This window comes from Acinonyx jubatus, chromosome B2 (genome assembly GCF_027475565.1).
Source record: "Acinonyx jubatus isolate Ajub_Pintada_27869175 chromosome B2, VMU_Ajub_asm_v1.0, whole genome shotgun sequence".
Lineage (NCBI taxonomy): Eukaryota > Metazoa > Chordata > Mammalia > Carnivora > Felidae > Acinonyx > Acinonyx jubatus.
Genome location: NC_069385.1, coordinates 118,865,937 through 118,893,159, shown reverse-complemented (window position 1 = coordinate 118,893,159; position 27,223 = coordinate 118,865,937). Strand labels below are relative to the sequence as shown.

Here is a 27,223-nt window from a genome sequence, read left to right as displayed (position 1 = left end):
CTACGAGACAGAAGTAAAGGATTGCAGACCCTGTAGGAAGCCAAAGGAAACTATTATAATATGTTAAGAAATGAACGAAACCTTGGTGAGTTTCATTTTTCTTGTCACCGGCATTAAGGCTACTCTTCCTGTGGAGAATCTGAAGGAATGGAGGAGCTGGTTAAACTTAGATCAAGAACACTCAACTTTACATTTGTTTTCTACATACAGAGGATTGAAACTCTGCAAAGTAATGGTTCTAAACCATCTGGGCATCTTGTTAAAATGCAGATTCTGATTTGGTAGGCATTAGGTGGAGATTCTGCATTTCTAACAAACTTCAAGGTGATGCTGATGCAGATCCTTGGACCCGCTTTAAGCGGCAAGGCCATTAACAGACGGGTAAAAGGTCAGAGCATTTATATATCACTGTGTCCATTTATCATTTTTTTCTTTTCTAAATCAACTGCTTCTCACCCATCCCTCATTCTTTGTCCTCTACCAGTGCTTCTGCCAGAGATGCTTGATGTAATGTCCTTTAAGATGCAATCTGGACACTTCTTCCAGACTGATTCTTTGTTAACATCAGGGCCTAATAGCAGGGCATATACATTCCACACCACTATCACAGCAGCCTAGGGACCCTCACTCAGTGAGCTGGGACTCACTGCTCCCTTCCTCTTGGTGTGACTGGGATTTTTAGCAAGGGACCTTCCTACCTTTCTAACACTTTTGTTGTTAACACTTTTCTCTTTGCTATTGAATCTCAAGATTTTGAGAAAACTAAAAGTGATAATACTTCCTCACTGAAGCTCCCAGCTTATTAGAATAAGAATAGGAAGCATTGGGGCGCCTAGGTGGCTCAGTCAGTTAAGTATTTGACTTAGGCTCAGGTCATGATCTCATGTTTTGTGAGTTTGAGCCCCTCATTGGGCTCTGTGCTGACAGTGCAGAGCCTGCTTGGGATTCTGTCTCTCTTTCTCTATCTCTCTCAAAATAAATAAACTTTAAAAAAAGAATAGGAAATAAAGAAGGACAAAAGAATTGGCAATTTGTGCAGGAGGAAATAAAAACATCCATGAATAGGAGTGTCTTACATATTACATATTCTAACAGTGCAAAGCACATGGGAATTAAAGCACAGAAAAGAAACTTACTTATGGGTCCTGCACTGCCTGCTAAAACACAAACACAAAAAGATAAGTCTGGAAGAGTGCATGCATGAAGGATGTACATTTCAGGGAGATTCAGGTCAAGCATTTACTACATATTACATTTACATGAAAAGCCGTAAGAAGGTCAGTCAGTATTTTCCCTCCCCCACCAAGCCCCCCCCCCCCCCAGGAGACCCATAAGATCATATTTCCTGCAGTTATTTTTCTTGTTTTCAATTTTTGCTATCTTTCTGTTGTCAGATATTTCTAGAACTATTTGTTTTTGACAAACAGCTCCATCTAATCACAGGATTTTTCCTTTCACTTATTAATTAATTTTATTAACAGAGTTTCCACTTTGCTAAATAAGAAAATCATCAGTTACTTAGGGGGGGGGTCCTGAAATCAGCCTCAAGTTCCTCATACTGGTAAAGGCAAAGGAGAACAGTTAAATAGTAGGTTGTTCTCCTTTCCTCTTCCTTTTTTTTTGTGCCTCCTTAGCCCCCACGCAACTCCCCCAATAGTAGGCACTTTGTAGAAGGTCAAAAAGAACTGAGTTGAGAAATAGGAGAAACTTACATAAAGGTTCTGAAGTTGCTTTGAAGGCTTTTGTATTACCTGTAATGAAAATTGCAAAGAACTATGAGACATAAATGTTTGTTGTTTAAGCAAAAAAAAAAAAAAAAAAAGACAAATATAATCTTATCTAGATTTAGACTTTCAGGGAGCATGAAATGTAGGCAGTCCTATTCCCTCCTCCCCACATGTGAGGTACAAATAGTCTTGAGGCTAAAGATCCAAGACTAGAGTCGCAGCTTTACTACTCTGTAGCTCTATGACTAGGTAAGTCACTAAACCTTTGGAACATTACTTTTCTAATCTTTAAAATGAAAATTATATCTCTTTTCTTACATCAAATGGCTGCAGTGAAAAATCAAGAGTAATAATGGATAGGAAAGGTGAAAAGTTCTATCAAAATTGTTATGAAAGAAATATTCAGGGACTACAAAGGAATGAAACTCTTCTGCAAAGTAGAAAGTTTTCACTGTGTTTAAGGCATTAAGCTTTAGTTTACTTTCTACTTTCTCTATTTTTCCCTCTTTAACCGTCATTTGGAAAGTTCTGAATGCTGGTGACAGGGCATTTTCATGAGTATTTCTCTGTGTTCTTTGTTTATTTGTTAATCTGTGTGATTCAACTCTTAAAAAAATATACTTTGGTATTCCTTAGTTACCTCAGTACCTTAGTTACGCAAGCTGACATTTCAGTGAGATTTGACATCAGTTGGGAACCATTGCTTCTGCCTTGAGAGTAACCAATCTTATTTGAAGATGTTGAAAGCCTCTTTACTGAAACAAGTTTGTTTATGAGATGAGCTAATTTTCCCGTGGAATTTCAAAGGTTTTCTGTATGTGTGAAACTATGATTTGGACTTTTAGAACCTATTTTGGTCTTCCATTTTCCTGTTCTGGAGATTTTCACTGAAATTCTACCTTCCTATTGCTTTCCTTCCCACACTTTCTTCTTTTACCTATTCAGATCTTTTCTTTATGTACTTTTATTTCTCTTTGTTGAGCATTCTTTAAATGCTAAAGTATTATTTTTAAAAAATTACACTTAGAAAGCTTTTAGTGAGTTGAAAAATGTAATTTATTTCTCTTGAAATAATTAAATATAGTTCTTGTATATTTATGACTCAATTTTGTTTGTTATTATGTTTGGAAGAAACTAATAGCTTTTCACACAAATGATGAGATCTCAGCACTTGGGAAGAGATACAACCTTTTCTATGTATTGTAGACTAAGGTAGCATACAGCCATTCCCACTACTAAATAGAGATAATTTACAAAAGACAGCTCCCATATATTTAATATTTAAGGATATTAATCCATCTCAGAAATGGCAAATATATTTGAGTTAATGTACTAAATCTGATCAATTTGTAGCAACACTCTGGAGGTGAGAATTTTAGATTGTATGTAGGCTGAGCAGGAAAGAGAAGTACGCTTACCTACTGATACCTGCCACAGGCAAAGGCATAAGCAGAGGTGGAATGTATATCATATATTTTCAAGAAGTTTTGAACTGAGAATTTGTGGCCTTGCCTGGTTGAAAACAGGCACAACAGTGAAAGGTTTCACTTACTTTCAGAGTGAAGAAGCAGATAAAAAAAACTTAATTATAAGATTTGAGTATCCTGACAAAATACTAAGTATTATATAATTTTAGATTAAGGACCTCACTTCTGTGGATAATCTTCTGAATGAAAATATCAGAATTAGTTCTTGTAGAGAGTACCAAAATTTCCATTACTAAATGGAAATATTTACCATTGGAATATTGGAAATATTTCCAAATGGAAAATTTCCATTACTAAATGGAAATTACTAAATGGAAGTATTACTAAATGGAAATACTGGTTGTCCTTGTGGGGGGTTGTATGCTCTGTTGCCTCAGCAAGTCTCCTGAATTGTGAATCTGTCAGCTATACAGGGTAGTAAAGAAGTTGGTCATTTGAAAAGTGCATACCCTATCTAGAAGCATTCAAATGCAAGATTTAAAATAATGCTTTATTGGTCAGCCAATATACAGGTGGCATTGGACCAATGGATTGCCAGTTTGGGAGCTTTACTTTGAAAAAGGAAGGGATTTAAGTGCACACCCTACATTCTTCCACAACAGTGTGGTGTGAGATCAGTGTCACCACAGGCTGTGGCTGAGCTGAGATAGACCAAATGAATCCCTTTTTTTCCATTAATTTAATCACAGGTATTGGTTGGGTCACATTTAATTCAAACCTGTGATTGACAAACCTGTTGAGGTTGTGAAGCACCTGGAAGTTGTGATACTTTTTGGAGAAAATCATGAAATTATTATCTTTGAACAAGAAACAGTTTTGCTTGCTGTAAGTATGACCAAAAGTAAATATTCAATATGAAAAATTTTATCAGAAGCACATAAACTTAGAAGAAAAAAATCTGTCCAACCAGGATTGTTTCTCGCTTCTGAATTTGTGTGTGTGTGTGTGTGTGTGTGTGTGTGTGTGTGTGTGTGTGATCTTCTCTGATTGCCTTACTTTTCTGTACCTCATTCCTCTCTCACTCTTCATTTGTTTAGAAAATGTGTTCATCTCGGTTTGGCAGTAAGTGGAAATCAGTTCCAGGAGACTGATTTAAGCATTATCTTGAGTTTTCTTCCTTCTGTATTCATGTCTTCTATTTTTACTCACATCTGTGTTCTGTTCTGTTAGTTTTTCAATTGGTTGTTGAATTTAAAAGCTTAATGAAAGATTAAATAACTTGCCTGTGTTCAAAGAACCAGTAAATAGGGGGCTGGAATGCAATTCTAGGCGGCCTGGCTCCAGAACCTGCGTTATGTAACGGTCTGTTTATTTATAATACATTAATAAGTAAGCAGGCTTATTTTTAAAGTGGTTTTTTAAAAGTCTTATTGTACCACTCTCAATTCATGGAGAAATAATGCATTTTTTCAATAGTAGAGGTGAAACAGTAACTTATTCCCAAGCCCACAGCCAAAGTAAACAGCATAATTTCCTTCTTTGTGGGCCTGGGGGGCTTGTAGTTAGAGAGGGACACAGAGTCAAGGGAGGATCTGTTTGGGGTGGAAGAAAACCAAACCTGCTCTATACTTTAAGGAGAGGGAGTTACTGGAAGAGGAAAATACAAAGATATAGAAGGGAGAAGCTGTGACTGCTGAAGAGAAGGTCGGGCTGGGAGATGAGGTCCCATAACTGGACATAAGTGGAGGAATTTGCTTCAAGACAAGAAGGGGAGACAGGTACGCCTGACGTATGTAAGATACCTAATGAAGGAGAAGGCAGAGAATGATGAGCTTCAAGCCCTGCCACTCTGACATACCAGGGAACAAATAAGACAGGGAGACATCCTCTGCCTAGTGTGGGAGCCCTACAATACCAGATTTTGAAAGGAAAAGAAAAACTTACTCATGGATCCTTGCACCAAAGCTAAAGAACAATAACAAATATTCAGATCAGTAGGGTTAATGGTTTAAGTAATCCACCCATTTCCCAGGAGTCTTTCTGGAAATTGTACCCTCAGGACACCTTAGACCCTTCATTCCCCCATAGGCACATGGATTATTACCACGCTTGCAGGTCTTGAACCTTCTTCCCCCTTGGACACTATTCCAGGAGTAAAAGTGGTCAGGAGAGAATCCAGGTTTACTATATTTTCAATATTCTGATTTCATTCAGCATCTTTTCTTTCCCCTATTTTCCATTTCTCCCTCATTCTTTCTTTTCTCAGTTTGGAAAATCTCCTCTCCATAATGTAATAGCTTCAAGAACCAAAGAAAGGCAATGTTAGAAAGGTTCCAATTTGGGGCTTCTGGGTGGCTCAGCCAGTTAAGCATCTGACACATGATTTCAGCTCACGTCATGATCTCAGGGTCATGAGATCCAGCCTGGAGATTGCATCAGGCTCTGTGCTGAGCATGGAGCCTACTTGTGATTCTCTCTCTCTCTCTCTCTCTCTCTCTCTCTCACCCCCCACATCCTTCCTGCCCTCTCCTGCCCCCACTTGCATGTGCTCTCTCACTCTAAAAAAAAAATTTCTAATTTTATAAAAAAAGAAAATTGAGGCTGAGAGAAGAGAAGGTCTGTGGCCGAGTGTGCTAAAAATTATATGCAGTCATTTATGGGGTGCCTGGGTGGCTCATTCAGTTAAATGTCCGACTTTGGCTCAGGTCATGATCTCATGGTTCGTGGGATTGAGCCCCGTGTCAGACTCTGTGCTGACAGCTCAGAGCCTGGAGCCTGCTTCAGATTCTGTGTCTCCCTCTCTCTCTGCCCACCCCCCTGCCCCCCCCAACACTCTGTGTGTCTCTCTCTCAAAAATAAACATCAGAAAAATTTTTTAAATAAAAATTATATGCAGTTTTAGTCTCCAATTTTTCTGACTTTGGTTCAGTGCACGTTCCTCTGTACCTCACACAGTTTTCTCTTTCTGTTCCTTTTGGAATATTCCTTTATGAAGTAAATTAACTTCTTTTCCTACATATTGACTCTCCCAATTTTTTTCTGTTCTTTTTATTAATCTCTAGAGTGTTCCTCTTATAAAGTGATCTAAATAATAGGGAAGATTTGTGTAACTTTTAATAAAAATTATGACAGTACAGAAATATAGACTACTATTGAATGAACCCCACTATATTCATTGAAGGAAGGATGAAAAAAAAGAATGAAAGAAGGAAGCATTTGCCTTATTTGTCTTACGTTGGAGGTTAAATTGCTCCAATTTAAAGTATGATCTTTGATCATTTCCATCATCTTTTGGGGACCTTATTTAACTAATCTCTAAAACAACAGGGTTTAACAATGCTCTGTTAAGCTCAACTTTTAATGATTCAATTAGTCTAAATCCACACACTGTAGTCTTGTTATTCCTGGGTCTTTCAGCCTCAGCTGATAAAATCTAGGATAATGGGGAAGCAAAAGGGCTGACATTCTAAATTTGTTTTTTACATTTATATATTTTTGAGAGACAGAGCACAAGTGGGGGAGGAGTAGAGAGAGAGAGAGACAGAATCCGAAGCAGGCTCCAAGCTCCTAGCTGTCAGCACAGAGCCTGACACGGGGATGGAACTCACAAACCGTGAGATCATGACCGGAGTCAAAGTCAGAGGCTTAACTGACTGAGCCACTCAGGTGCTCCATGGGGCTCACATTCTAAATTTAGGGCCTGCCTAGGAGAGAGAAGACAGGGAAAAAGCCTCCAGATACCAAGGTTTCATGACAGAGAAGCAATCAGGACGTGCTCGGTTCCCTAGTAAACTACTAAATGGACACACAGATAAATTCCTGAGGTCTTCTGCTTAAAGTCGTCAGAATTAATACCCTTTGAAGAGAAGCTTCAGAGAGAAGCTCTCACACTGGCATCTCCAGGAATTACCAAATCCTCTATGCCACCTGCGGTGTGATTTAGTCATGGATAGTGTAAGGGTACTGTGTTTTGGTGCTGTGATGGAGGCCCAGAAAGACTTGTAGGACTGGTGGTGAGCAGGGAGGCCATTTACTCTTTCTTTTCAGCCTGTGTGAAGATTGAAACTCTTAAGGGAACTCAGAAGACCTAGGTCTTGGTTAAACCTTCATTAGCTACCTTATATGCTCCTTTATTTTGACCTCCTGCTTACTCACATTTCTCTTTCCTGAACTGAGAAATAGAAAGAGACTTAAATACCATTTCTGGAGTCGACGCTGAAGAATAATAACAAAAATCCACAGGAGTCTGGATTAATTGATTTAACAGAAAGGGGGTCCTGATTAGTTTTCATGAAGTACAGTGGGAGATCAGATGCTAAAATACTTGGATTTGAATCCTAGTTCCTCTACCTTATAGCTGTGTGACCTTGCACAAGTTACTTGACGTTTTTGTGCCTAAGATTATTCATTTTAAATACAAGATGTATAATAATATCTACTTCATAGGATTGTTATGCTTAGGATACAGCTTGGCACATAAACTCTGTACATATTTTTATATTATTGTTTCGAATTGCAGTCCTTATCTATGTATGCCTGTATAGGTACATCTCAGGAGGGGCCTCATTCATCCTGTAGAACCACACAGCATATTGAACTTCAGGGATGAATGGCCCCATGCATCTTTCAGCTAAATACTATTTATAATAACTGATTACTCCCTTCCTCTGAGATTAAACCCAATATGTATCACGTATTTATTTACCTTATTTACCATCAGAGGATAATTCTCATCTTAAGAAGTATATTATCATAATGATTAGTATAACTCCTAATTTGATTTTCTTCCTTACTGTCTAAAATGCCATCACATTGCTTGGAGCCTGCTTCGGATTCTGTGTCTCCTGCTCTTTCTTCCCCTCCCCCACTAGCTCTCTGTCTCTGTCTCTCAAAATAAATAAACTTTTAAAAAGTAATAAAAATAAAATAAAATATTGTGTCTCTTGCAGCCCTCTGAACAATGTCTATTTTTTGATCCCATACTATATATATGTGTGTATATATATATATGGCATATATATATGTAATATGTATATATTTATACATATTACATATATATGCAATAAAACAGCCTCATTCATGGGATGCAGTTATGCCACAGTAGTAGACTAGCAAAATAATTTTGAGATTCAGATTAATTCACATTTTTTGCATTTTGAATTATGTTTTAAAAATTGAAGTAACATTTTTTCATATGTGCATAATATCCTAAATTTCTTGAGAGTTTTTATTTCAGGAAGATAACTTTAAATTGAAAAATTAATTTTCTTTAAGAGACAGCATGAACTGGGAGGGGGTGCAGAGGGAGAGAGAGAATCTTAAGCAAGCTTTATGCTCAGCATGGAGTCTGAGGCAGGGCTTGATCCCATGACCCTGGGATCATGACCTGAGCCGAAATCAAGAGTAGGATGCTCAACTGAACTGAGTCATCCAAGTGCCCCTGAAAAATTAAATATTTTCAATGGTGTCCTGGGGGTAGTTGGACAAGCATGGGATTTAGAGTCGAAAAGTCAGTGTTTAGAACTTCAATTTTACTTTCTATGAGCTATGTGCCTTTTGGTTAGATAATGTCCTTGAACTTCACTTTTCTCATCTCTGATACCGGTAAATATAGACTCAACAAACATGGCTTTTTGAATTACAACTCTCCTCTTTTCTCCCATTCTCTGCCCTTTTAACAACCTCTTTCCTTCCTCTTGCTTCTGAGTGAAAGAAGATACTTTGTTTTGCTGAAATCATTGTAGCCAGCTAAAACCATTTGAATTCTCTCTTCATTCTTAATCAATGGACCTTTTATTTTCTAAAGCTCTCATTAATTTCAAGTAAAATGTTCAATGATGGAGAAGGAAAAGAAGATGAGGGACAAGGCTAACCACAGTTAGGACATGATCCCCAGTTCTGTGATACACCAAAGAGAATAGAATTGAGAAACAGAAAAGGAACTTACCCCTTTGTTCTCCTGGCTGTTTGGCATTTTTTGTTGCTGTTTTTGATTTGGGGAGTATCAAAATAGGGAACCCCTGGGAGCACCAACCCCTGAGTGTCAGTGGTGGCTCAAGGAGGTAGGGGATTAGATATCTTCATTGTTGCCATTTAAACCTGGGGGCACCTTGAATTGAATTGGAGAAAAGTAAAGGAACTTACCAATACTTGATTGAGACAGTGCTAAAAGAAAACAAAGTAAGAATGAGATGTTTGTGTTTCAGGGAGAACTTCAGATTCCACAGCTACTATATAAGGAAGAGGTTGTGGGAAAGAAGACTGCCATGGGTCACATCCCATTTTCTATGATCAGGTGCAATGCAGTGTTGTGGGCAGATGGATATCCATTTAAGGATTCGTTTTGGGGTATAAATTTTAGGCTTTTGTGTATTTCCTCAGTAATACTCTTATGGTAGGGTAGGATTCCAAGACCTCCGCAACCTATCTTTTAAGTTCTCCTAGTAAGAGAATAACAATGTTTAGGGGGATTGCTAGTTTCTTAGTCCATGGAAACTTTTCTGCCTCTTTGTTTTTCTTCTTTCCAGATCCTGCTGTTTTTGTTCTGTTTTCCTTCTCTACCTATCTTTCTCCTCCTCTTCTATCTCAGTTTTCTTTCTCTTTTTTCCCCTTTGTTTGAAAGATCTTTGCAGCAAACTATTGCTACTTAATAGCTTCAACAAGGGGTCTCTACTTTTTTCAAAAATCATTTGTTTCCTGTGGGGATGTTTAATACCAAGAAAACAAAATCAGGACATCTCTAGATATTAGAAGATAAAGAGTCAGGGCAGGGAAAAGGGCATTGCTTGCTATCAAGATGGATATTTCACCCTCTCCTCTAATCACTTGGAAAAGTTGGGCACAGTATTTTTTAAAGTTTTAAAATATGAAGCTTAACTTGAAAACTAGTAAGAGAAGTCTCCAAGAGTCCTATATCAAGAGGGAGCCCATAATTTCAATAGCGAGTAAGAGGTTTCATCACCCATGTATCTTTTTGAGAGGTTGGGTTTTCAACACATAATCAGGAGTGAAAATTAAGGCCACAGACCTCATGCCTTGGAAGAACCTGGAACTAGCCATCTTGTATATCTAAGGCTCACATAAGCACTATCTGTGAAAAAGGCACCATTAATCTAGATCTGTTTGTCAGGGTTTGTCAGGAAGTGATCTATTTGCATCAGGCTATGGCTGGAAATTGAGTCTCTAGCAATCGTAGAACTCTCAGGGTAAGCCAAGTTCAGGTATAAGGCTTACATTTGAACCATTCGTGTAGTTTCACTACATTCATGTAGGCAAGAAACTATGAATGCAGAAACAGTTATAAAAACTAACCTATGAAATCTATGCATTAATAGGATTATTGCAACAATGGGAAGTTTATGAGGAATTCAAACAAGTGGTAACTAATGAACACACAGACTAAAGTTAAAATACATTTGAAGAGACTTAATCACATGACTGATAGCCACAACAGTTGGGGTAACACATATAAAAAGGGGAATTCAAAAGGAATTTTTAACCAAGTGTGTTTAGTATATTTGGAGATGTGAAAGAAGGAATGGAATCCATAAAGCTTTAAGAAAGCATTAATCAGGAGCAAATACATTTGATAAAGGGCAAAATGGAAATAGCAGATATAGAAAATACAGTCATTAAATTAGAAAATCATTAGGTGAGAAAACAAAGAAAATAGACTTAACTGAAGAAAGAATTAATGAATGGTAAATATGAGGGAAATCATCCAGGAATGAGTATCGAGAAATAAGGAGATAGTGTGATAGAGATTGCTTCGCTGTTCACCAAAGTAATTTCCTTTTTCTCCAAGGCACATATGTGGTGGATAGGATCCCCACGGCCCCCCCGAGTTGTCCCTGTCCTAATCCCTGTCCATGGAACCTGAATATGTTAGGCTACATGGCAAAAGGGATTTAAGGCTACAGATGGAATTGAGGTTGCTAATCAGTTGACCTTAAATAGGGAAATATATTATCCTGGATTATCTGTGTGGGCTCAATGGAATCATAAGAGTCTTTAAAATTGGAAGCAGGGGATTAAAAGGTGTCAGAGAAAAAGACATGACAATGGAAGAAGGCTAGAGTGTTGTGTGGGTGTGGGTTGGTTAATTGTTGCTAGTTCTGAAGATGGGGAATGGGGGACCATGAAGCAAGGAATATCTAGAAACTGAGAAAGCAAGGAAACAGGTTTGCTCCTAGAATTTCAGAAGCAATGCAGCCCTGCTGACACCCTAGCCCAGTGAGACATGTGTCACATTTCTAACATGTAGAACTAAGATAATAAATTTGTGTTGTTTTAGGCCATTAAGTTTGTGGTAATTTGTTTCAGTAGCGAAAGAAAACTAATACAACATGGTTAAACTATTGCCCCCAGATTCTCTTGCAGTTAGGTGGGGCTATACTGTTGAGTTGTAGCCAATGTAATTGTCAAAGTGATATGTACAATAACATCCAGGCTTCCCCATAAAACCCTCCCACTCATGCTGTCTACTCTTCTCCTGTGCTCACTTAAGACAGATGTGATAAACCTAGAAGCCGTTAGTTGAAAATGGTGGAAATACATAGGATAAGATGAACTTTCTTGGGGGCACCTGAGTGGCTTAGTCGCTTAAGTGTCTGACTCTTGATTTCAGCTCAGGTCATGATCTCATCGTTCTTGAGTTTGAGCCCTGCGTCCGGCTCTGTGCTGACAGTGAGGAGCCTGTTTGGGATTTTCTCTCTCTCCCTCTCTGTCTGCCCTACATGGGTTCTCTTCTCCTCTCTCTCTCTCTCTCTCTCTCTCAAAATAAATAAACTTAAAAAAAAAGATGAACTTGCTTAAGTCATTGCTGAGAGGAGAGCCAACTACCAATCAGGCATCCCTGATTTTACATAATAAAAGAATTTTATGAATAGAACCACTGAGATTTTAAGATTCATCTGTTACAAGGTCACAGACTAAGTTAATTAATAAAGATGAGATAGACAAAAGAGAAGTTAACAGGCCAGAAAGATGAGAGGAGAATCTTTACATATATTTGATAGTAATCTTAGGAGAGACTGTAGGGCACTTGTGAGAAGCACCGGGTATTGTATTAAGTGATGAATTACTGAATTCTGCTCCTGAAACCAATATTGCACTGTATGTTAACTAACTAAAATTTAAATAGAAAATAAAAAAAGGAGAGACTATAGTTTGTTAGATAAGTATAGAGGTAGTTATAAAAATGGGATATATTCATAGCAGTTAAAGTCAAGAATTTTCTATAATTAAAGAAAGATATGAGTCCACAGAATGGAAAATCTTGAGTCGTGAGCAAGATAAACGAAGTTAATCTCAAACCCAGATACATCATAATTAAAATGCAGAATACAAGGATAAACAGAAAATCTTAAAGCCATATTTACTTAGGAACCATCAAACTAGTAGCAGATTGTTATCAACAATAAAAAACGCCAGAAGGAAATGGAACAAATCTTCAAAATCTTGAGAGAAAAGAAATGTTAATTATATACTTAAACTCTCACGATTGAGGGTGAAGTAAAGGTATTTTAATTCATAAAGGGCTTAAAGAAATTTTCACACACATATAGGACCTTAAGAATGACTAAAGGATTATACTTGGGCAAGAATTAAGGAGAAGAAGGCACAGGCTATGACAAACAATTATAAACAGAGAAAATGCTGATATTTTTTAAAGCTATTTATAAAAGAGTCAATTTTGTATAAAATTTTGTTTTTAAAAATCATACTATAGGGGTACCTGTGTGGCTCAGTTGGTTAAGCATCTGACTTTGGCTCAGGTCATGATCTCACAGCCCGTGGGTTCAAGCCCCGCATTGGGTTCTCTGCTGACAGCAGAGCCCGGAGCCTGCTTCAGATTCTGTGTCTCCTTCTCTCTCTGTCCTTTCCCTTTCACACTCTGTCTCTCTTTCAAAAATAAACATTAAAATTTTTTTTTTTAAATCATACTATATGGAAGACGTTGAAAGGGAAGATAGTCTGAAGAGGCTACTGTCTACTCTTGGAGGAAGAAAAAGATACTGATGAGTTTTTTTTTGTTTGTTTGTTTTTTTGCAAAAATCAAGAAGTATGCATGTTACAAATGTAAGGATGAAGAAAACAAAAGCTACCAACCAGATAAAGCAAAAGGAACAAAATCTAGCAATCTAATAGAAAGTAGGAAAGAAGATTTAAAAAATAAAAGAACAAAACCTGGTAAATAGAAAATGCAGTAAAACTGTCATAACTTAGATGAAATATATCAGCAATTTACAATAAATGTAAAATGGACTAAATTTATTTGAGAAAAAATTTTATAATGGTTAATATGCATAGTCATGCAATATGCTATTTAAAAAAGATACAAGTGAGACAAAAACAAACTGTGAAGTTGAAAATAAAAGGATAGAAAAATAGGGGCGCCTGGGTGGCTCAGTCGGTTAAGCGTCCGACTTCAGCTCAGGTCACGATCTCTCAGTCTGTGAGTTCGAGCCCCGCGTCAGGCTCTGGGCTGATGGCTCAGAGCCTGGAGCCTGCTTCCGATTCTGTGTCTCCCTCTCTCTCTGCCCCTCCCCCATTCATGCTCTGTCTCTCTCTGTCTCAAAAATAAATAAAGGTTAAAAAAAAAAAGAAAAATAAATAACAGGCAGATACATATTACAACAAAGATGTTGGAGCAATACGGGTATCAGATAATGTGGAACTTAGCCAGAAGTGTTCCTGAGTCTATGGATGGACATGGTATCATTGAACAAAGCAAAATTTAATAAAAAAGAACAATTATGAACTTGTATACATCTAACAAAAATCAAAATATGTAAAGGAAAAATGGGAAGTATTAAAAAGAAAAATGACATCAAAAGGAGACAATTGTAGTTGTCTTAAACATATCTTTTTGAAACTAGTATATCATGAAAAAGAATAACAATAGAGAACATTTGAATATTAATAAGTTTGGGCTGATAGTACATCTGTGGGTAAAATCCTGAGCCCAAACCAATAAAAAATATTCTTTGAAAGTTTACTTACAGATACTCAAAAGTCTCAACACACTTCAGAGAATCTAAATTATACACATCCCACTTTTGTATCATAATACAATACAATTTGAAATCAATAATAAAGCTAAAATGGATTAAACTAAAACACTTTTTATGTAACTTATTTGTTAAAATTATGGAAATTATGAAATGTTTAAACTGAAAATCAAAGACAATGCTATATATCAAAGCTTTTAGTAGCATCAGAATGGATTTAAATGCTTATAAGAAAATAAGAAAGTCTTAAAATTTATGCAGAGTTTCACATATTAAACTAGGAAAAGGAAGAAAAAGTAGAAAGAAGGAAATACTAAAAATAAAAACAGAAACTGATAAAATAGGGAAAAATAATTAGTAGATGTTTAACAAAACCAAAATTTATTTTTGCTTTTTTAAGTTTTTATTTATTTATTTATTTTGAAGAGGTAGAGGAGCAGAGAGGGAGAAAAAAATCTCAAGCAGGCTCCGTGCTGTCAGTGTGGAGTCCAACGTGCAGCTCAAACCCATGAACCGTGAGATTGTGACCTGAGCTGAAACCAAGAGTTGCATGCTTGACTGACTGAGCCACCCCAGGGCCCCCACCATTGAGCTTTTAATAGATTAATAGGTAGGAACAACTATCTTTGGCATGAATGATCAAAGAAAGAAGGCACAAGCCCAGTGATGCTAGGAACAAAAATAGGACATGTCCATAGATAGAGTGAGCAATTTTTAGAATAATGAAATAATTTTATGACATTAAATACAAAAAAAATTAATTAAAATACATTCAAACTTATTAATAAGATTTTTGTTAGTAAACTAGAAATTGAAAGGAATTGTCTTAACCCAATAAAAGGGAGCTGCCAAATGGAAGCAAGCATCACATTTAATGGTGAAACCAGAGGCATTCCTGCTAAAGTCAGATACCAAGACGGATGCCTATGATCATTGCTGGTATTAACATTGTGTTGGATATTTTGGGCAAAACAATAAAATAAGGAAACAGTTTTAAGAACTGGAAAGAAAACTCAAAATTGTTAGTTTTGGAGATAGGATTTTACATACAAAATCCAAGAGACTCTAAATTATTAAAACTCCTAGAGCTCAGCAGGCTGGCTAGATCCAAAATCTCTTCCAAAAGTACAACATACAATTATTTATATAGTGGCAATAATTATTTGTAAAATCCAGTAGAAAAAAATGTCATTGACAACAAAAACAAATATGTGCATAGGAATTAATATAACAATAGATGCTCCAGACCCTTTAGAGAAAATTATAGAACATTATTGAAGGTCATATAAGAAGATTTGAATAATAGATACATCATCGTATTAATGCATGGGAAGAACTGATTTTATAAATGTATAGACTCAGTGAAATTCCAATGAAGTCCTAGTGTGACTCATATGAACTTCAGAAATGGATTCTTTTTTTTTAATAGAATATTTTAATATTTATTTTATTTTTGAGAGAGAGAGAGAGAGAGAGATTGAGACAGAGAACAAATGTCGGGGAGGGGCAGAAAGAGAGGGAGACACAGGATCCAAAGCAGGCTCCAGACTCTGAGGTGTCAGCACAGAGCCCAACTCAGAGCTTGTGAGTGTGAACTCACAAGCCACGAGATCATGACCTGAGCCGAAGTCAGTGCTTAACCGACTGAGCCACCCAGGCGCCCTGAGAAATGGATTCTAAAATTTGTTTAAGAATAAAGGTCCAAGAATAGCCAAAACATTTCTGAAAAGAACAACAAAGAGAATGTGCTGTTCCTCATAATACATGTCTTGAAGCTTTAGTAATGGAAGAAATTTAGGATCTATTAAGCAAGAGACAAAAGTTCACTGAAACAGAAGAGAAAATCAGGGAAAAACTAAGCACGAGATAAAAGAGGTGTTACAAATCAGTGGAGAAAGAATGTGTGAGTTAATAAATTCAGTTGGAATAGTTGGTTTCCAGAAGAAAATTTTTCTTTAGAAAAATTAGACCTTTATATTTATAAACAAACAAAAAAATCCCAAATGCAGAAACGTCCATTTGGATTAAGGTTCTATATGTAGAAAGAGAAACTTTGTAACTATTAAGAGAAAGTATAGTATAGCATCTTTGTGATATCTAGGAAAGAAAGACCAAAAAAAGCACAAAATATAAAAGAAAACAAAAGATTGACAAATATTATTACAACAAATTGTGTGTGTGGTTGGGGAGGAGGGAGAATGGAACCTTTTAAATGTCAAGAGACACCACAAAATTTTAAAAGTAAGAGAATTTGAGGAAGCATTTCTAAATATTTAACAAAATATAAAAGATTAGTTTTCAAAATTATAAAGAATTTCTGCAATCAATTACCTAATGGATAAATCGGTGAATGAATAGTTTGTGTAAGGTGAAGCCTAAGTGGGTAATATACATACAAGAGAATTCTCAGTTTCAGGAATGAGCAGGAAAATGCAAATTAAAAATTTTATACCTATCAAAGTGGCAATATTGTGAAAGTATGATGGAATTGGGGTTATTAATTCAGGGAAATGGGAAACTTTTACACATTTTGGTGTGCCTGTTATGTAACTACCATGGAATTCAATTAAACAACAGATAGTATAGTAAAAATGTGCTTATGTTACATAAATGTTATATACATGACAATTCATTAATCCCATTACAGCGTATCTACTCTGGATAAACTGTTTTCCAAATTACTTAAGGACATTTCGCAAGCAATATTTATGATAGCAGAAATTGCAAACATTGAGAATGCCTCAGTAGGAGAAAGAATAGAAAAACGTATTTGTAAGTTGGAATATTTAGCACTTAAAATGCATACCTTGGATTTCTATATATTTTCAGTATTACAATATTTTGGAGGAAAAAAGCAAGCTGTAATGATACTTTCAAAATGATGTCATTTTAGTAAAAATTTTAAAGAAATACATACAAGACAATACTATGTATTGTTCAGTGACACATAGAGATTATATAAACAGATGAAAATAAATTTAAGATTTATGGTACGTTATAGAGTTTGGGAAGTGGGGAGAGTGGAATGGGTATAGGGATGGGGACAAAAGGGATTTCTAGATTATCTGTCACTTGAGAAATATGACAAAATATCAGTTGTGAAACCTAGGGTGTGGATTTACAAGTGTCAATTATTTTTGCACTTTAATTTAAAAATTTCTTCAAGAGACAAAAAGACAAATACAAAAACTACAAGGTGTGCAAACCAGATGACAGTGGAAAAGCCACAAGAACCTACCTAGGGAATTGAATGATGGTGCTAAAACATACAGAAGCGTGAGGTGAATCATCAGAATTTCGATTCCTGACCTTTCCATATCAGTGTCAGTCATCATGCCCTCTTAGGAGTTGAAGCCCAGGCCCAGGCCCAGGCCCAGGGAGACCCACTGACCTGGTGGTGAGAACTGGAGGCCACTCCCAACTTCATCCTTTCAATTTCTAATAAGGGTTTTTCTACTTTAGTAGACAGATGTTATTTCTACGAAACTCTGTGGCTTACATTTTTCTCTGTCCTTCTCTCTCCCTCCCTCCTTTCCATCCCCTTTTCTTTTCTTCTATTTTATTTCTATTTCTTTCCTTTTTTCTCACTCATCATTTCCTCTATTTTTTTTCCCTTTCCTCTCAGTCAGTATGGAAACCAACAGACCAAGTTTGGAAACTGACAGTTTATTATTGTCAGACTATTCTAAACCAGTGTTCGGAGACTTTCTCTGTTGCTTAATATTCGTATGAACTGATGGTTTCTCTCTTTCCTCAAAGTGTTTACAATCTAGAGAAGTGTTACTGATGGGAAGCAAATTTTTGTTGAATTTTGTTGAAAAACAAGACAATACTTAACTGTAATCTCCTTTGGATCCCTCTAAAAACACAAGTAAAACCAAGAAAAATCAGTTTGGATATTCTATTTCTGTAGTTTTGATATCATCAAGAGAGGATTATCCAATCAACACCGTCAAAGAGTCAAATAGTCAAGAAACTAGAGGCAAAATCTTTTCATGGCTTAACTTATGAGCCAAATGACAAGACAAAGCAGGCAAAGGTTAATGAAGGTAAATATGTAGTGAGAAGAAATAACAAACTATACATGGAAAGAAACACTGAAGCAGATGAATATATTAGCTATAAAGTAAGTTGAGGCCAAGTAAGAGAAAAATGGCAAAATATTGACTCAGCTGACTGAGAATTCAAGTTTAATGAAGAGATGGGAAACTATAATGAATACACACACACACACACACACACACACACACACATATCTATTGTGATTGGATGTGCATCCTATAGCTTAAAACTTATTTCTTAATGATGTCATGGAAACATTTTCTAAAAGACCTGGAGACAGACAAAGCAAATTACACAAAAAGTTGTCATGCTATTGTTGCTATTGTTTTAATGAAAAGTGTAAAAATAAATAATACCAACAAGCTGGAAGTGACTTAAATTATGTTGCATGATGGTCTAATTTGATATTTTCCTAGTGTATAAGTAAAGATCTACCCAGAAATGTAAAGACAGCATGTATTTTTTTTTCTCATCTCTTTTCTTAAAATGAGTGCTTTCCAAACCACACTCAGATATCACCTCATGCCAGTCAGAGTGGCCAAAATGAACAAATCAGGAGACTATAGGTGCTGGAGAGGATGTGGAGAAACGGGAACCCTCTTGCACTGTTGGTGGGAATGCAAATTGGTGCAGCCAGTCTGGAAAACAGTGTGGAGGTTCCTCAGAAAATTAAAAATAGACCTACCCTATGGCCCAGCAATAGCACTGCTAGGAATTTACCCAAAGGATACAGGAGTGCTGATGCATAGGGGCACTTGTACCCCAATGTTTATAGCAGCACTCTCAACAATAGCCAAATTATGGAAAGAGCCTAAATGTCCAACAACTGATGAATGGAGAAAGAAACTGTGGTTTATATACACAATGGAGTACTACAGGGCAATGAGAAAGAACGAAATATGGCCCTTCGTAGCAATGTGGATGGAACTGGAGAGTGTGATGCTGAGTGAAATAAGCCATACAGAGAAAGACAGATACCCATATGTTTTCACTCTTATGTGGATCCTGAGAAACTTAACAGAAACCCATGGGGGAGGGGAAGGAAAAAAAAAAAGAGGTTAGAGTGGGAGAGAGCCAAAGCATGAGACTCTTAAAAACTGAGAACAAACTGAGGGTTGATGGGGGGTGGGAGGGAGGGGAGGGTGGGTGATGGGTATTGAGGAGGGCACCTTTTGGGATGAGCACTGGGTGTTGTATGGAAACCAATTTGACAATAAATTTCATATATTGGAAAAAAAATAAAAAAAATAAAATGAGTGCTTTCCTTACATACTTGAGTGTGATTAAGTCCAAGAAACAAAATCTTCTGGTTTACATTAGTGTTACTTGTTTCTCCTGGTTTTGTATTTTATTGATTGATTGATTGATTGATCTATTTATTTTTACAGAGACAGAGAATGCCTGTGTGGGTGGGGGAGGGGCAGAGAGAATCCCAAGCAGGCCCTGTGCTTGTAATGAAGGGCCCAGCTAAGGGGTGGGCCCTCAAACTCACAAACCGTGAGATCATGGCCTGAGCCAAAATCAAGAGTCAGATGCTTAACCACCTGAGCCACTCAGGGGCCTCTGCTGGTATTTTAAAAACAGAAAATACTAAGGTGCTGAACACTTTGATGTGCTGCACTTACACTTGCTGTAAAAATTAGTAACATTAAAAATAAATTCAGTGCCTTTCAAAACTTTTGAATTATCATGGCAACTTTAACATATAAGATGTGGGGCACCTCGGTGGCTCAGTCAGTTGAGCATCCGACTCTTAGTTTCAGCTCAGGTCATGATGTTGCAATTTGTGAGTTCAAGCCTCGCTTTGGGTTCTGTACTGACAGTGCACAGCCTGCTTTGGATTCTCTCTCTGCCCCGCCCCTGCTCACATGCTCTCTCTCTCTCTCAAAATAAATATATAAACTATAAAAAATTGTTTAAAAAACTGAAAAATAGATATAACATGTGATATATTTAAATACCAAAATTTAAAATTTACTAAATTGCATGCACTTAAACTGATACAGTGACCTTGTCCAATATTTTCCTGTCAGAAGATTTTTGTAGTCTCTAGTTGACCACCACATTTATATTTCTGTGTCCAGAGATGATAGAGGGAAGAGTGGTAGAGCTTGGAAACTTAGAAACAAGATGACTAGGATTTATAGGGCCACCTTAGAGGTGATTGGGAAATTGAAGAAATAAGTTGCCATTTGGCTTTATGAATTTTAAATTGTGGCTTTTTCGGATCACAAATAAAATGGACAATAAAATACTTACTGATCCAGGTTTTCCCTAAGAATACAAGGTTTGCCTGGAATAGAAAGAAGCTAAGATTACAGACTCTACACTAAAGATCCATAGCAAGAAATTAATAAGATATTATTAAATTGTGTAAAAATAAACTACATGAAATCTAGAGTCAGACAATTCTGAATTTCTATTAGGTTGAGTGGCTTGCAAGTCACTATAGCTTTAGGCAAGTCACTAGCATTTTTCATGCATATATTTCTCTTCTGTAAATTTGGGATAACAATACATAGCAAGTTAATTGATTTAAGAACTGCTTATTAAGGATTATCTTTACTATGAGGAAAACAGACTATAAGAGGGCAAGAGTAGAGAGAAACCAGTTAGGGGTCAGTTAAAGCAGTTCAAGGAAGAGATGTTGATGCTTGGGCCAAGATTGCCATCATGGTGAAAAGTGGTCTAATTTGGAATATAATTTAAAAGTAGTGGGGATGTGATTTCCTGGTGGATTGGATGAGGAGAGTGAAATAAAGAAGTTAAAGAGGTAGACAGCCTGAGCACCTGGGGGAATGCAGGTGTCCATATCTGTAAGTAGCAGGATCAAGCCTTGGGTTTTGGACATGTTAAGAGTGAGATACCTCTCCTATATATTCAGGACCACTGTATTATGGTTGTATAGGTTGTTCAGAGCACAGAGGGATTTGGGGACTGAAATCCCAGCAGTATTCTTGAGTGGGGCTGCATCTGCCTAGAGAAAGGAGCACTCTTTAATTTGTACCAAAGCAACCTGTAGGCTAACCTGAAGAGGCCCTGAACGGACACAGGGGCTTTTGGGGTAGTTCACCCTTGTGTGGTTCACAGGGTCACTTGTAGATATTAAAATAAAACGAAAAACATCCACAAGAGTGGCTAGCACATAGGAAGTACCAAGTGCATCTTAATTCTCTTCCTCTCCTATACTGTATATTGCATTTTACTTATCTGTGTACCCTTACGTTAGCTTCTTGCACTGATTTAATGTGGTGTCATGATGATAACCTATTCTGAGGGGGTTTCCCAAGAAACAGGAGATGTAAATGACAACAGTAGACAAAAGCAGCCCTTCTTTGTGCTCTTGGAATTTCAGTACACAGGTCAAACTGTAATGTCACGAATTTTCAGGGGTTTATTCCTCCATTTCTTAACATTTATGTGAAGAACGGCACACTGAGTGGCTAGCATTTGAATTTTTCTTGAGTACTCAGATTACTTTTAGCCTATTAGTAGGTGGATAAAAGAGGAATTGGATAGTACTAGGGGTAAAAATAATGCACAGTGTGAAGGGAAACATTTATGAATACTTCTCAGAATCCTCTATTTGTTACTTTGGTTTCCTGTTATTTTACCTAGGTTTTAAAGCACCTCCTGTTATAACAGTTTAAAAAGCATTGATTTTCCTTTTTAATTTTACCATAATCTCTAAATATACTTACCTCGATCATCATATGAAGTGTCTAGAGGGTTGAAGGAAAAACATAAGATTCTTAATTTCTCATAAATGGATTTCTGTATTAATTTCTTAGCAATTCAGCATATAATTTATTTACCACTTTCTGTTGAATATAAATGTCGGAATCCTGAAAGACAACATGAAAACATAATGAGATTCTACCTTGACAACTCTGTCTGCATCGTTTTCTTATTAGGTAAAAATCTGTTTACCTCTTCCTCTTTTAGATCTCTGAGAGGGAAAATCTTTTGGAGAAAAGAAACAGATTAAATTTACTAACAGCGCATCAAGAAATGTTTCATCGTATGTCTAAATCCAGCCAGGAAGATTTTTCTCCCTTCCCAGATATTCCCATTTTCTTTGGATTCCATTTCAGAAAAGAAAGGAAGGATGCCATATGCTTTGCTCCTCACTCTGTTGTTCATGACAGATGAATCATAGAAGTAGGAGGAGGCATGGACCAAGAGGCCAAGTGTGGGGCATGACAGCAAGCAGCGTGATCAAGCTACTTCCTCTCTCCTTTTGGAAATGCGAATCCGTATACTTGTAGCGTGTGTGTGTGTGTGCGTGTGTGTGTGTGTGCGCGCACATGTGTATGCATGCGTGCATGTGTGTGTCGCTACAAAAAAGTAGAGTGCCTTGGAATCTACTTAGAACCATTAGGTTTCTGGATGTTTTATTTCAAATAAGCTTTATGTTGTTTTTCAGTTACATTAGACCACATGTCCTGATTTGATTAATATTGATTAATTTAATATTAGTAATATTAATAATAAATACTGAAATTCAGTATAAAATGAGCCTTTTTTGTCTTAACCAAGTGGGGATAGTGTAATTGAGAATATGAGTGCTGGACTCAGGGCCACAAACCTGGATTTTCTATCCAACTCCTTCTTTTGCTAGGTGAATTTGGGTAAGTCTCATAACCTTTTGAGTATCAATTTCATCTTCTAAAATGAAGATAATATAAGTTGTGCTCACCTATTGTACTTTATAGCTTTACAAAGCATCTTTTTATGCAGAGTATTCAGACTTTATGACAACTCATGAATTTTATGTACTTTATCCCTATTTTACCCATCCAGGAAATTGTTTCAGAGAGGTTTCTTAGCCTTTCCATGATTTTGGGATAAACAGGAGTTGGAAGGGATTTTTTTTAATGGTCTTAGGAAGGAGACCTATTTGTCTTTTCTGAGAAAAGTGCTGAAATCTTATTTATATACATATATACACATACATGCGCACACACAGATGGATTGGCAGTTAGATAGTATGACAGGAAAAGATGTGCTGACTTAACAAATCATACTCAAAGGGAGATGAGTTCATTTTATGCTCTAAGGAACACATTCTTCCATTAATTCTGTAGTAGTTCCTAATCTATTTACCTCTACCATCTTCATAGTCCAGAAGACCAGCACCTGGAGAAAAAAGGAGAGAGTGCTCCATGGTTTTGCTTCTTGAAAATGAGTGGAGCTTTAAGACTCTGAGAGCTAATGTAGACATGAAATCCTGATAGTGAATAATAATAGGAATTAATTTTTTTTGCAGGAACCAGGACTGTGCATAGCAGGAGCAGGTGGTAAGTGACCATGCCGGTCATCAGTTTCACCGGGCTACATAGTAATCAGAAGGGCCTCAGAATACTTTTCCTTCTTGGTACTCCAGCACTTAACTCCTGTGTTTCTTCTCTTACTAATCCTGGGCTGTCTTTTCAGCAACTTTGGCATCTTACTAGACATTGCCGTAGAAAATCTGCTTCACCTCTTTACATCTTGAACTTGGTTCTCTTTTGAATCATAATTATCTTAGTTGTATTCACTCTTGCTATTCCTAGCTACATTCCATTCGCCTACCTACCCATCTTGCTGAGGCCCTCTTCACTACCAGATTGAGACCTTCTGTTCCATTGCCTGAGGAGTCTGCTGTTTTCATGGCGTGGTATTTCTCTTGCTGCTCTTGGACCACAGGAGGCATCTGAAGAGAGCCTCAGAATCATGCAGACCTACCCCCTATTAGTTCATTCTGCCCAGTTTCAGTTTGACACTCAGTGTTGCATGGAAATCTCTGGTGGTGGGTTTCTCCCAGTAAATTAGAAGTTCAGTTCATGGAATGATGCATTATGCAAGGTGCTGGGAATACAATGATAAACAAGACAGATTTGGTCCCTGACTTATAGAAATGCCATTATGCTTTCTAACTTTTCCTTTTCTCATGGATCTAAGTACTTACTTTGTTCTGAACTGTATCTTGAGACATCAATTTCTGTGGAAGAATCAAGCAAAAATATTACAATTATCTACTTGCAAGAGGTGTTTTTCCTCCTAACTCAACGCTCCTCACTCTAAACTGTGCTTCTTGCTCCCAAGGTGGCCCCCTAGATATGATGCATTACTGGTTCCTACCTCTTTTAAGCACCTGCAGCCAGCCCTGTTCTACCTATCCCTCCACACGAATTCTCCACATAGGTGCTAGGATGAGAAATAAGGAGGGGATGCAGCTGATTAGAAGGGAGGTGGGAGGATACTAAGGAAAATCCTGGAAAGAGAGATGTTGTGGCATGGAAATACGTTATTGCCTACATGAGTCCCATCTCGAGTTCATTGACAAATACTATATACTGGTCTCTTATCATCTCTTCTGTATGAAGTCACTAAAATTCTTGAATTCTTTTTATATAATACTAGCACAGTGTCTTCTTTTTTCCATTTTTATTCCTCAGATAATTTCCCTTGGGTCTCAGATAATTTTAGAGTATTCTTGTTGTTACTGTTGTTAAATTCAGTCTGCTTTTTGGGGGGGTTGGCCTTATTGGTAATGTGAGCTTTGGGAGTTTAAAAGTGCAGGGGGAATCACTAGTAGGTCAAAGATTCTGTGGTTCATGTATTGACATGGGCTCCCAGAATATTGGCAAAGTCTCTAGCTATCAACTAAGTAGAAACTGAGACTGAACTTTGGCATTCCTTCCACTGTGACTTTCACAGGGAATCTCCATTTTGACTTGTTACTCACCATTTTGTTTGCGTCGTGTCCATCTTGTTAATAAAATAGCCAGAATAACAAGTCCCAGTAGAGTCAGGATGACAGCCAAAGTTATTTCTGCAACAAAAATTCAACTGTACTCTTTCTTATTTACACTGTGTCATGATCAGAGACAGCTTCTGGTCACCTCTTAACTGTTTTCACCAAATAGGCATCTCCCCTCTGCCCCCTTTTCTGCTTTCTTCCTTAATGTTCCTTATCTTATTGTCTCCACATTCCTTCCCCTACTCATTATTTATATTGGTCCTATTGGTCAGATACTAAGAACCTCAGATGCTATGTACCCTTGGTTTAGAGAGTGGAAAATGTGACACATTTCCTCCTTAGTTGAATCCCTTACTCTATGTAGGCAGAAGGTTAGAGGGAATCATTGATACAAAGTAAAGTAATTCACTGGGGTGTGAGAAAAAATATTAGTTCTATTTTTATGTAATTTTATATTATAACTAAAATTCTAGATTTTCTGTTTTGAAGCATGTATTAGTACAGTAGTATGTTTACAACATGTGTGTGTGTGTGTGTGTGTGTGTGTGTGTGTATGCAGTGTATGCAGTGTGTGTACAAATACTTTTACATAGGTAGGCAATCAAAAATTTTAGAGGCCCCTGACTGAACATGATCATATTAACGAAAACCACAACAGAAGACAGAAATTTCTTATCATTGGGAAAGACCTTTCAGTCATCACCCACAAAGCCTCTCATGATAAGACATATTTGTGACAGTTGTTACTTTGGTTAATAGAATTTCTCCCAAAGTCCCATGCTGGGACTGCTAGCCTATATCTGTTTATGTATAACTGGAGAGACAAATCTTAAGTAGATACCTTGCTACGGTTATGAAGAACTGAGACTAAGGAGCTCTGGGGAGAAGAAAGGAAGAGAGGGAGGGAGGGAAAGAAGAAAGAGAAAAAGAGAAAGAGAAAGAAAAAGATGTAAGAAGGGAAGGTGGCGGAAGGAAGAAAGAATAAATGAGTGAATAAACCAATCATAAATCTGCCTGTGACAGTGATAAATGCTGAGACAACTGAACTATGAAGGGCTAAAAAAATTAATTACACCAAGATTAAGCTGCTGCAAGAAAGCAGTAGATGAATTCACCTCAAGATGTAACGAAACACCTCAAGTTGGGGAAAATCAGTCATATGTCTACACAATCTTTCAGTTGTTAGGTCACGTGAGAACAATTTCCCAACAAAACAACCTTCAGAGATTTGCTCCTAATGGACCACTAAGATGAATAGTAAATAGTTTGGCCTCTTTCATGCCAAGTCAGAATTTCATAACTGATGTGAAGTAATCCTTAGAGGAGGAAGGGATAACCAGGTGGTGTACTTGGATCAAGCTTCTGGAAGGCAGTACTCCCTTTGAGTGGTGTCTGAAATGTTCTGGCTATTAGACAAAAGATGATCCATTCCATTTTTGAGGAAAATAAGAAGAAGGGTTAAAACATTATAAAGTGAGCAATACTACCAGAAGTAAGACAACAGGCTAAGGAATTTTCCTATTGTTCCAGAGGATGGTTGTTTTAGTTGTCCAAACTCTTGAAACCAAAGAAGAAATCATTGTCCTCACTCTAGAGCTGAGCTGACTCTGAGTGGTTTTCCTCAGGCTCCCAGAGGAATCAATGAGAGTGAAAGAAAGGATGTTGAATTTGAAAGAAAGCAGACAGATAAGGAGTGTGTTAAAGTCTCTGAAGAGAAGAGTTCTGAGCCAGTAAGGTCTGGGTGACCTTAGAGAAGGAGTCAGTCCGTACCCAAGACTGCCATTTTTCAGGTGTTGTCTTCAGAGGGTTCTGTGTCATCTGGATTTCTTTGTCAAAGGGAGATCAAGATAAAAGGAACACCCCAAGCTCACTGTTTCTGAGCAGTATGAACTGGGATGTGGCAGAGGTCCTTGTAGACAAGCATGCAGAGGGTTACAGAGGAACTATGTGGCTCAGGTTAATCAGACCTAAGCAGACTAAAGGAGTGTGGCCTGTGAAGGTTCCAGAATCTGTGTCATAACAAAGAACTAGAACTTCAGAGAGACAAGAAGAAAGGAAGTTGAGGACCAAGAGGCTGGGAAGACTTCAGAATATTTTGGAGGGGGATTTTATGATTTTGAAAGGGGATTTACTCTATTTGGGCTCTTGAATAAGTTCTTATTTTCCAGACATTTTGAGGCCAGAGATTGTTTCCTTCATCCCTGTAACTTCTAGACATTTTGAAGCAGAGAACTTCCTATAGAATAGGCA

At 37.2% G+C, this 27,223-nt stretch overlaps 1 protein-coding gene across 1 annotated transcript; it reads right to left on the bottom strand.

The window, feature by feature from the left end:
• Nucleotides 1-119: 119 nt before the first annotated feature.
• TSBP1 (testis expressed basic protein 1) lies at nucleotides 120-26,993 on the bottom strand. Its single transcript, XM_027056401.2, has 12 exons — nucleotides 26,744-26,993; nucleotides 24,959-25,045; nucleotides 24,179-24,211; nucleotides 23,335-23,367; nucleotides 22,159-22,191; nucleotides 22,044-22,073; nucleotides 21,930-21,950; nucleotides 9,299-9,319; nucleotides 5,099-5,119; nucleotides 1,713-1,751; nucleotides 1,137-1,157; nucleotides 120-139 (listed from the first exon to the last, which is right to left on the bottom strand). Exons 1-12 carry the CDS (start codon nucleotides 26,754-26,756, stop codon nucleotides 120-122), a joined length of 372 nt encoding a protein of 123 aa, XP_026912202.1. The 5' UTR covers nucleotides 26,757-26,993.
• Between the last annotated feature and the right edge of the window lie 230 nt (nucleotides 26,994-27,223).

Coding starts and splice junctions, on each gene's coding strand:
- TSBP1 (XM_027056401.2), bottom strand. Junction 9,320..21,929: donor CACTTCATATGATGATCGAG/GTAAGTATATTT, acceptor GTTTTCTTTTAG/CACTGTCTCAATCAAGTATT. Junction 1,752..5,098: donor TTTGGTGCAAGGATCCATGA/GTAAGTTTTTCT, acceptor TTTTCATTACAG/GTAATACAAAAGCCTTCAAA.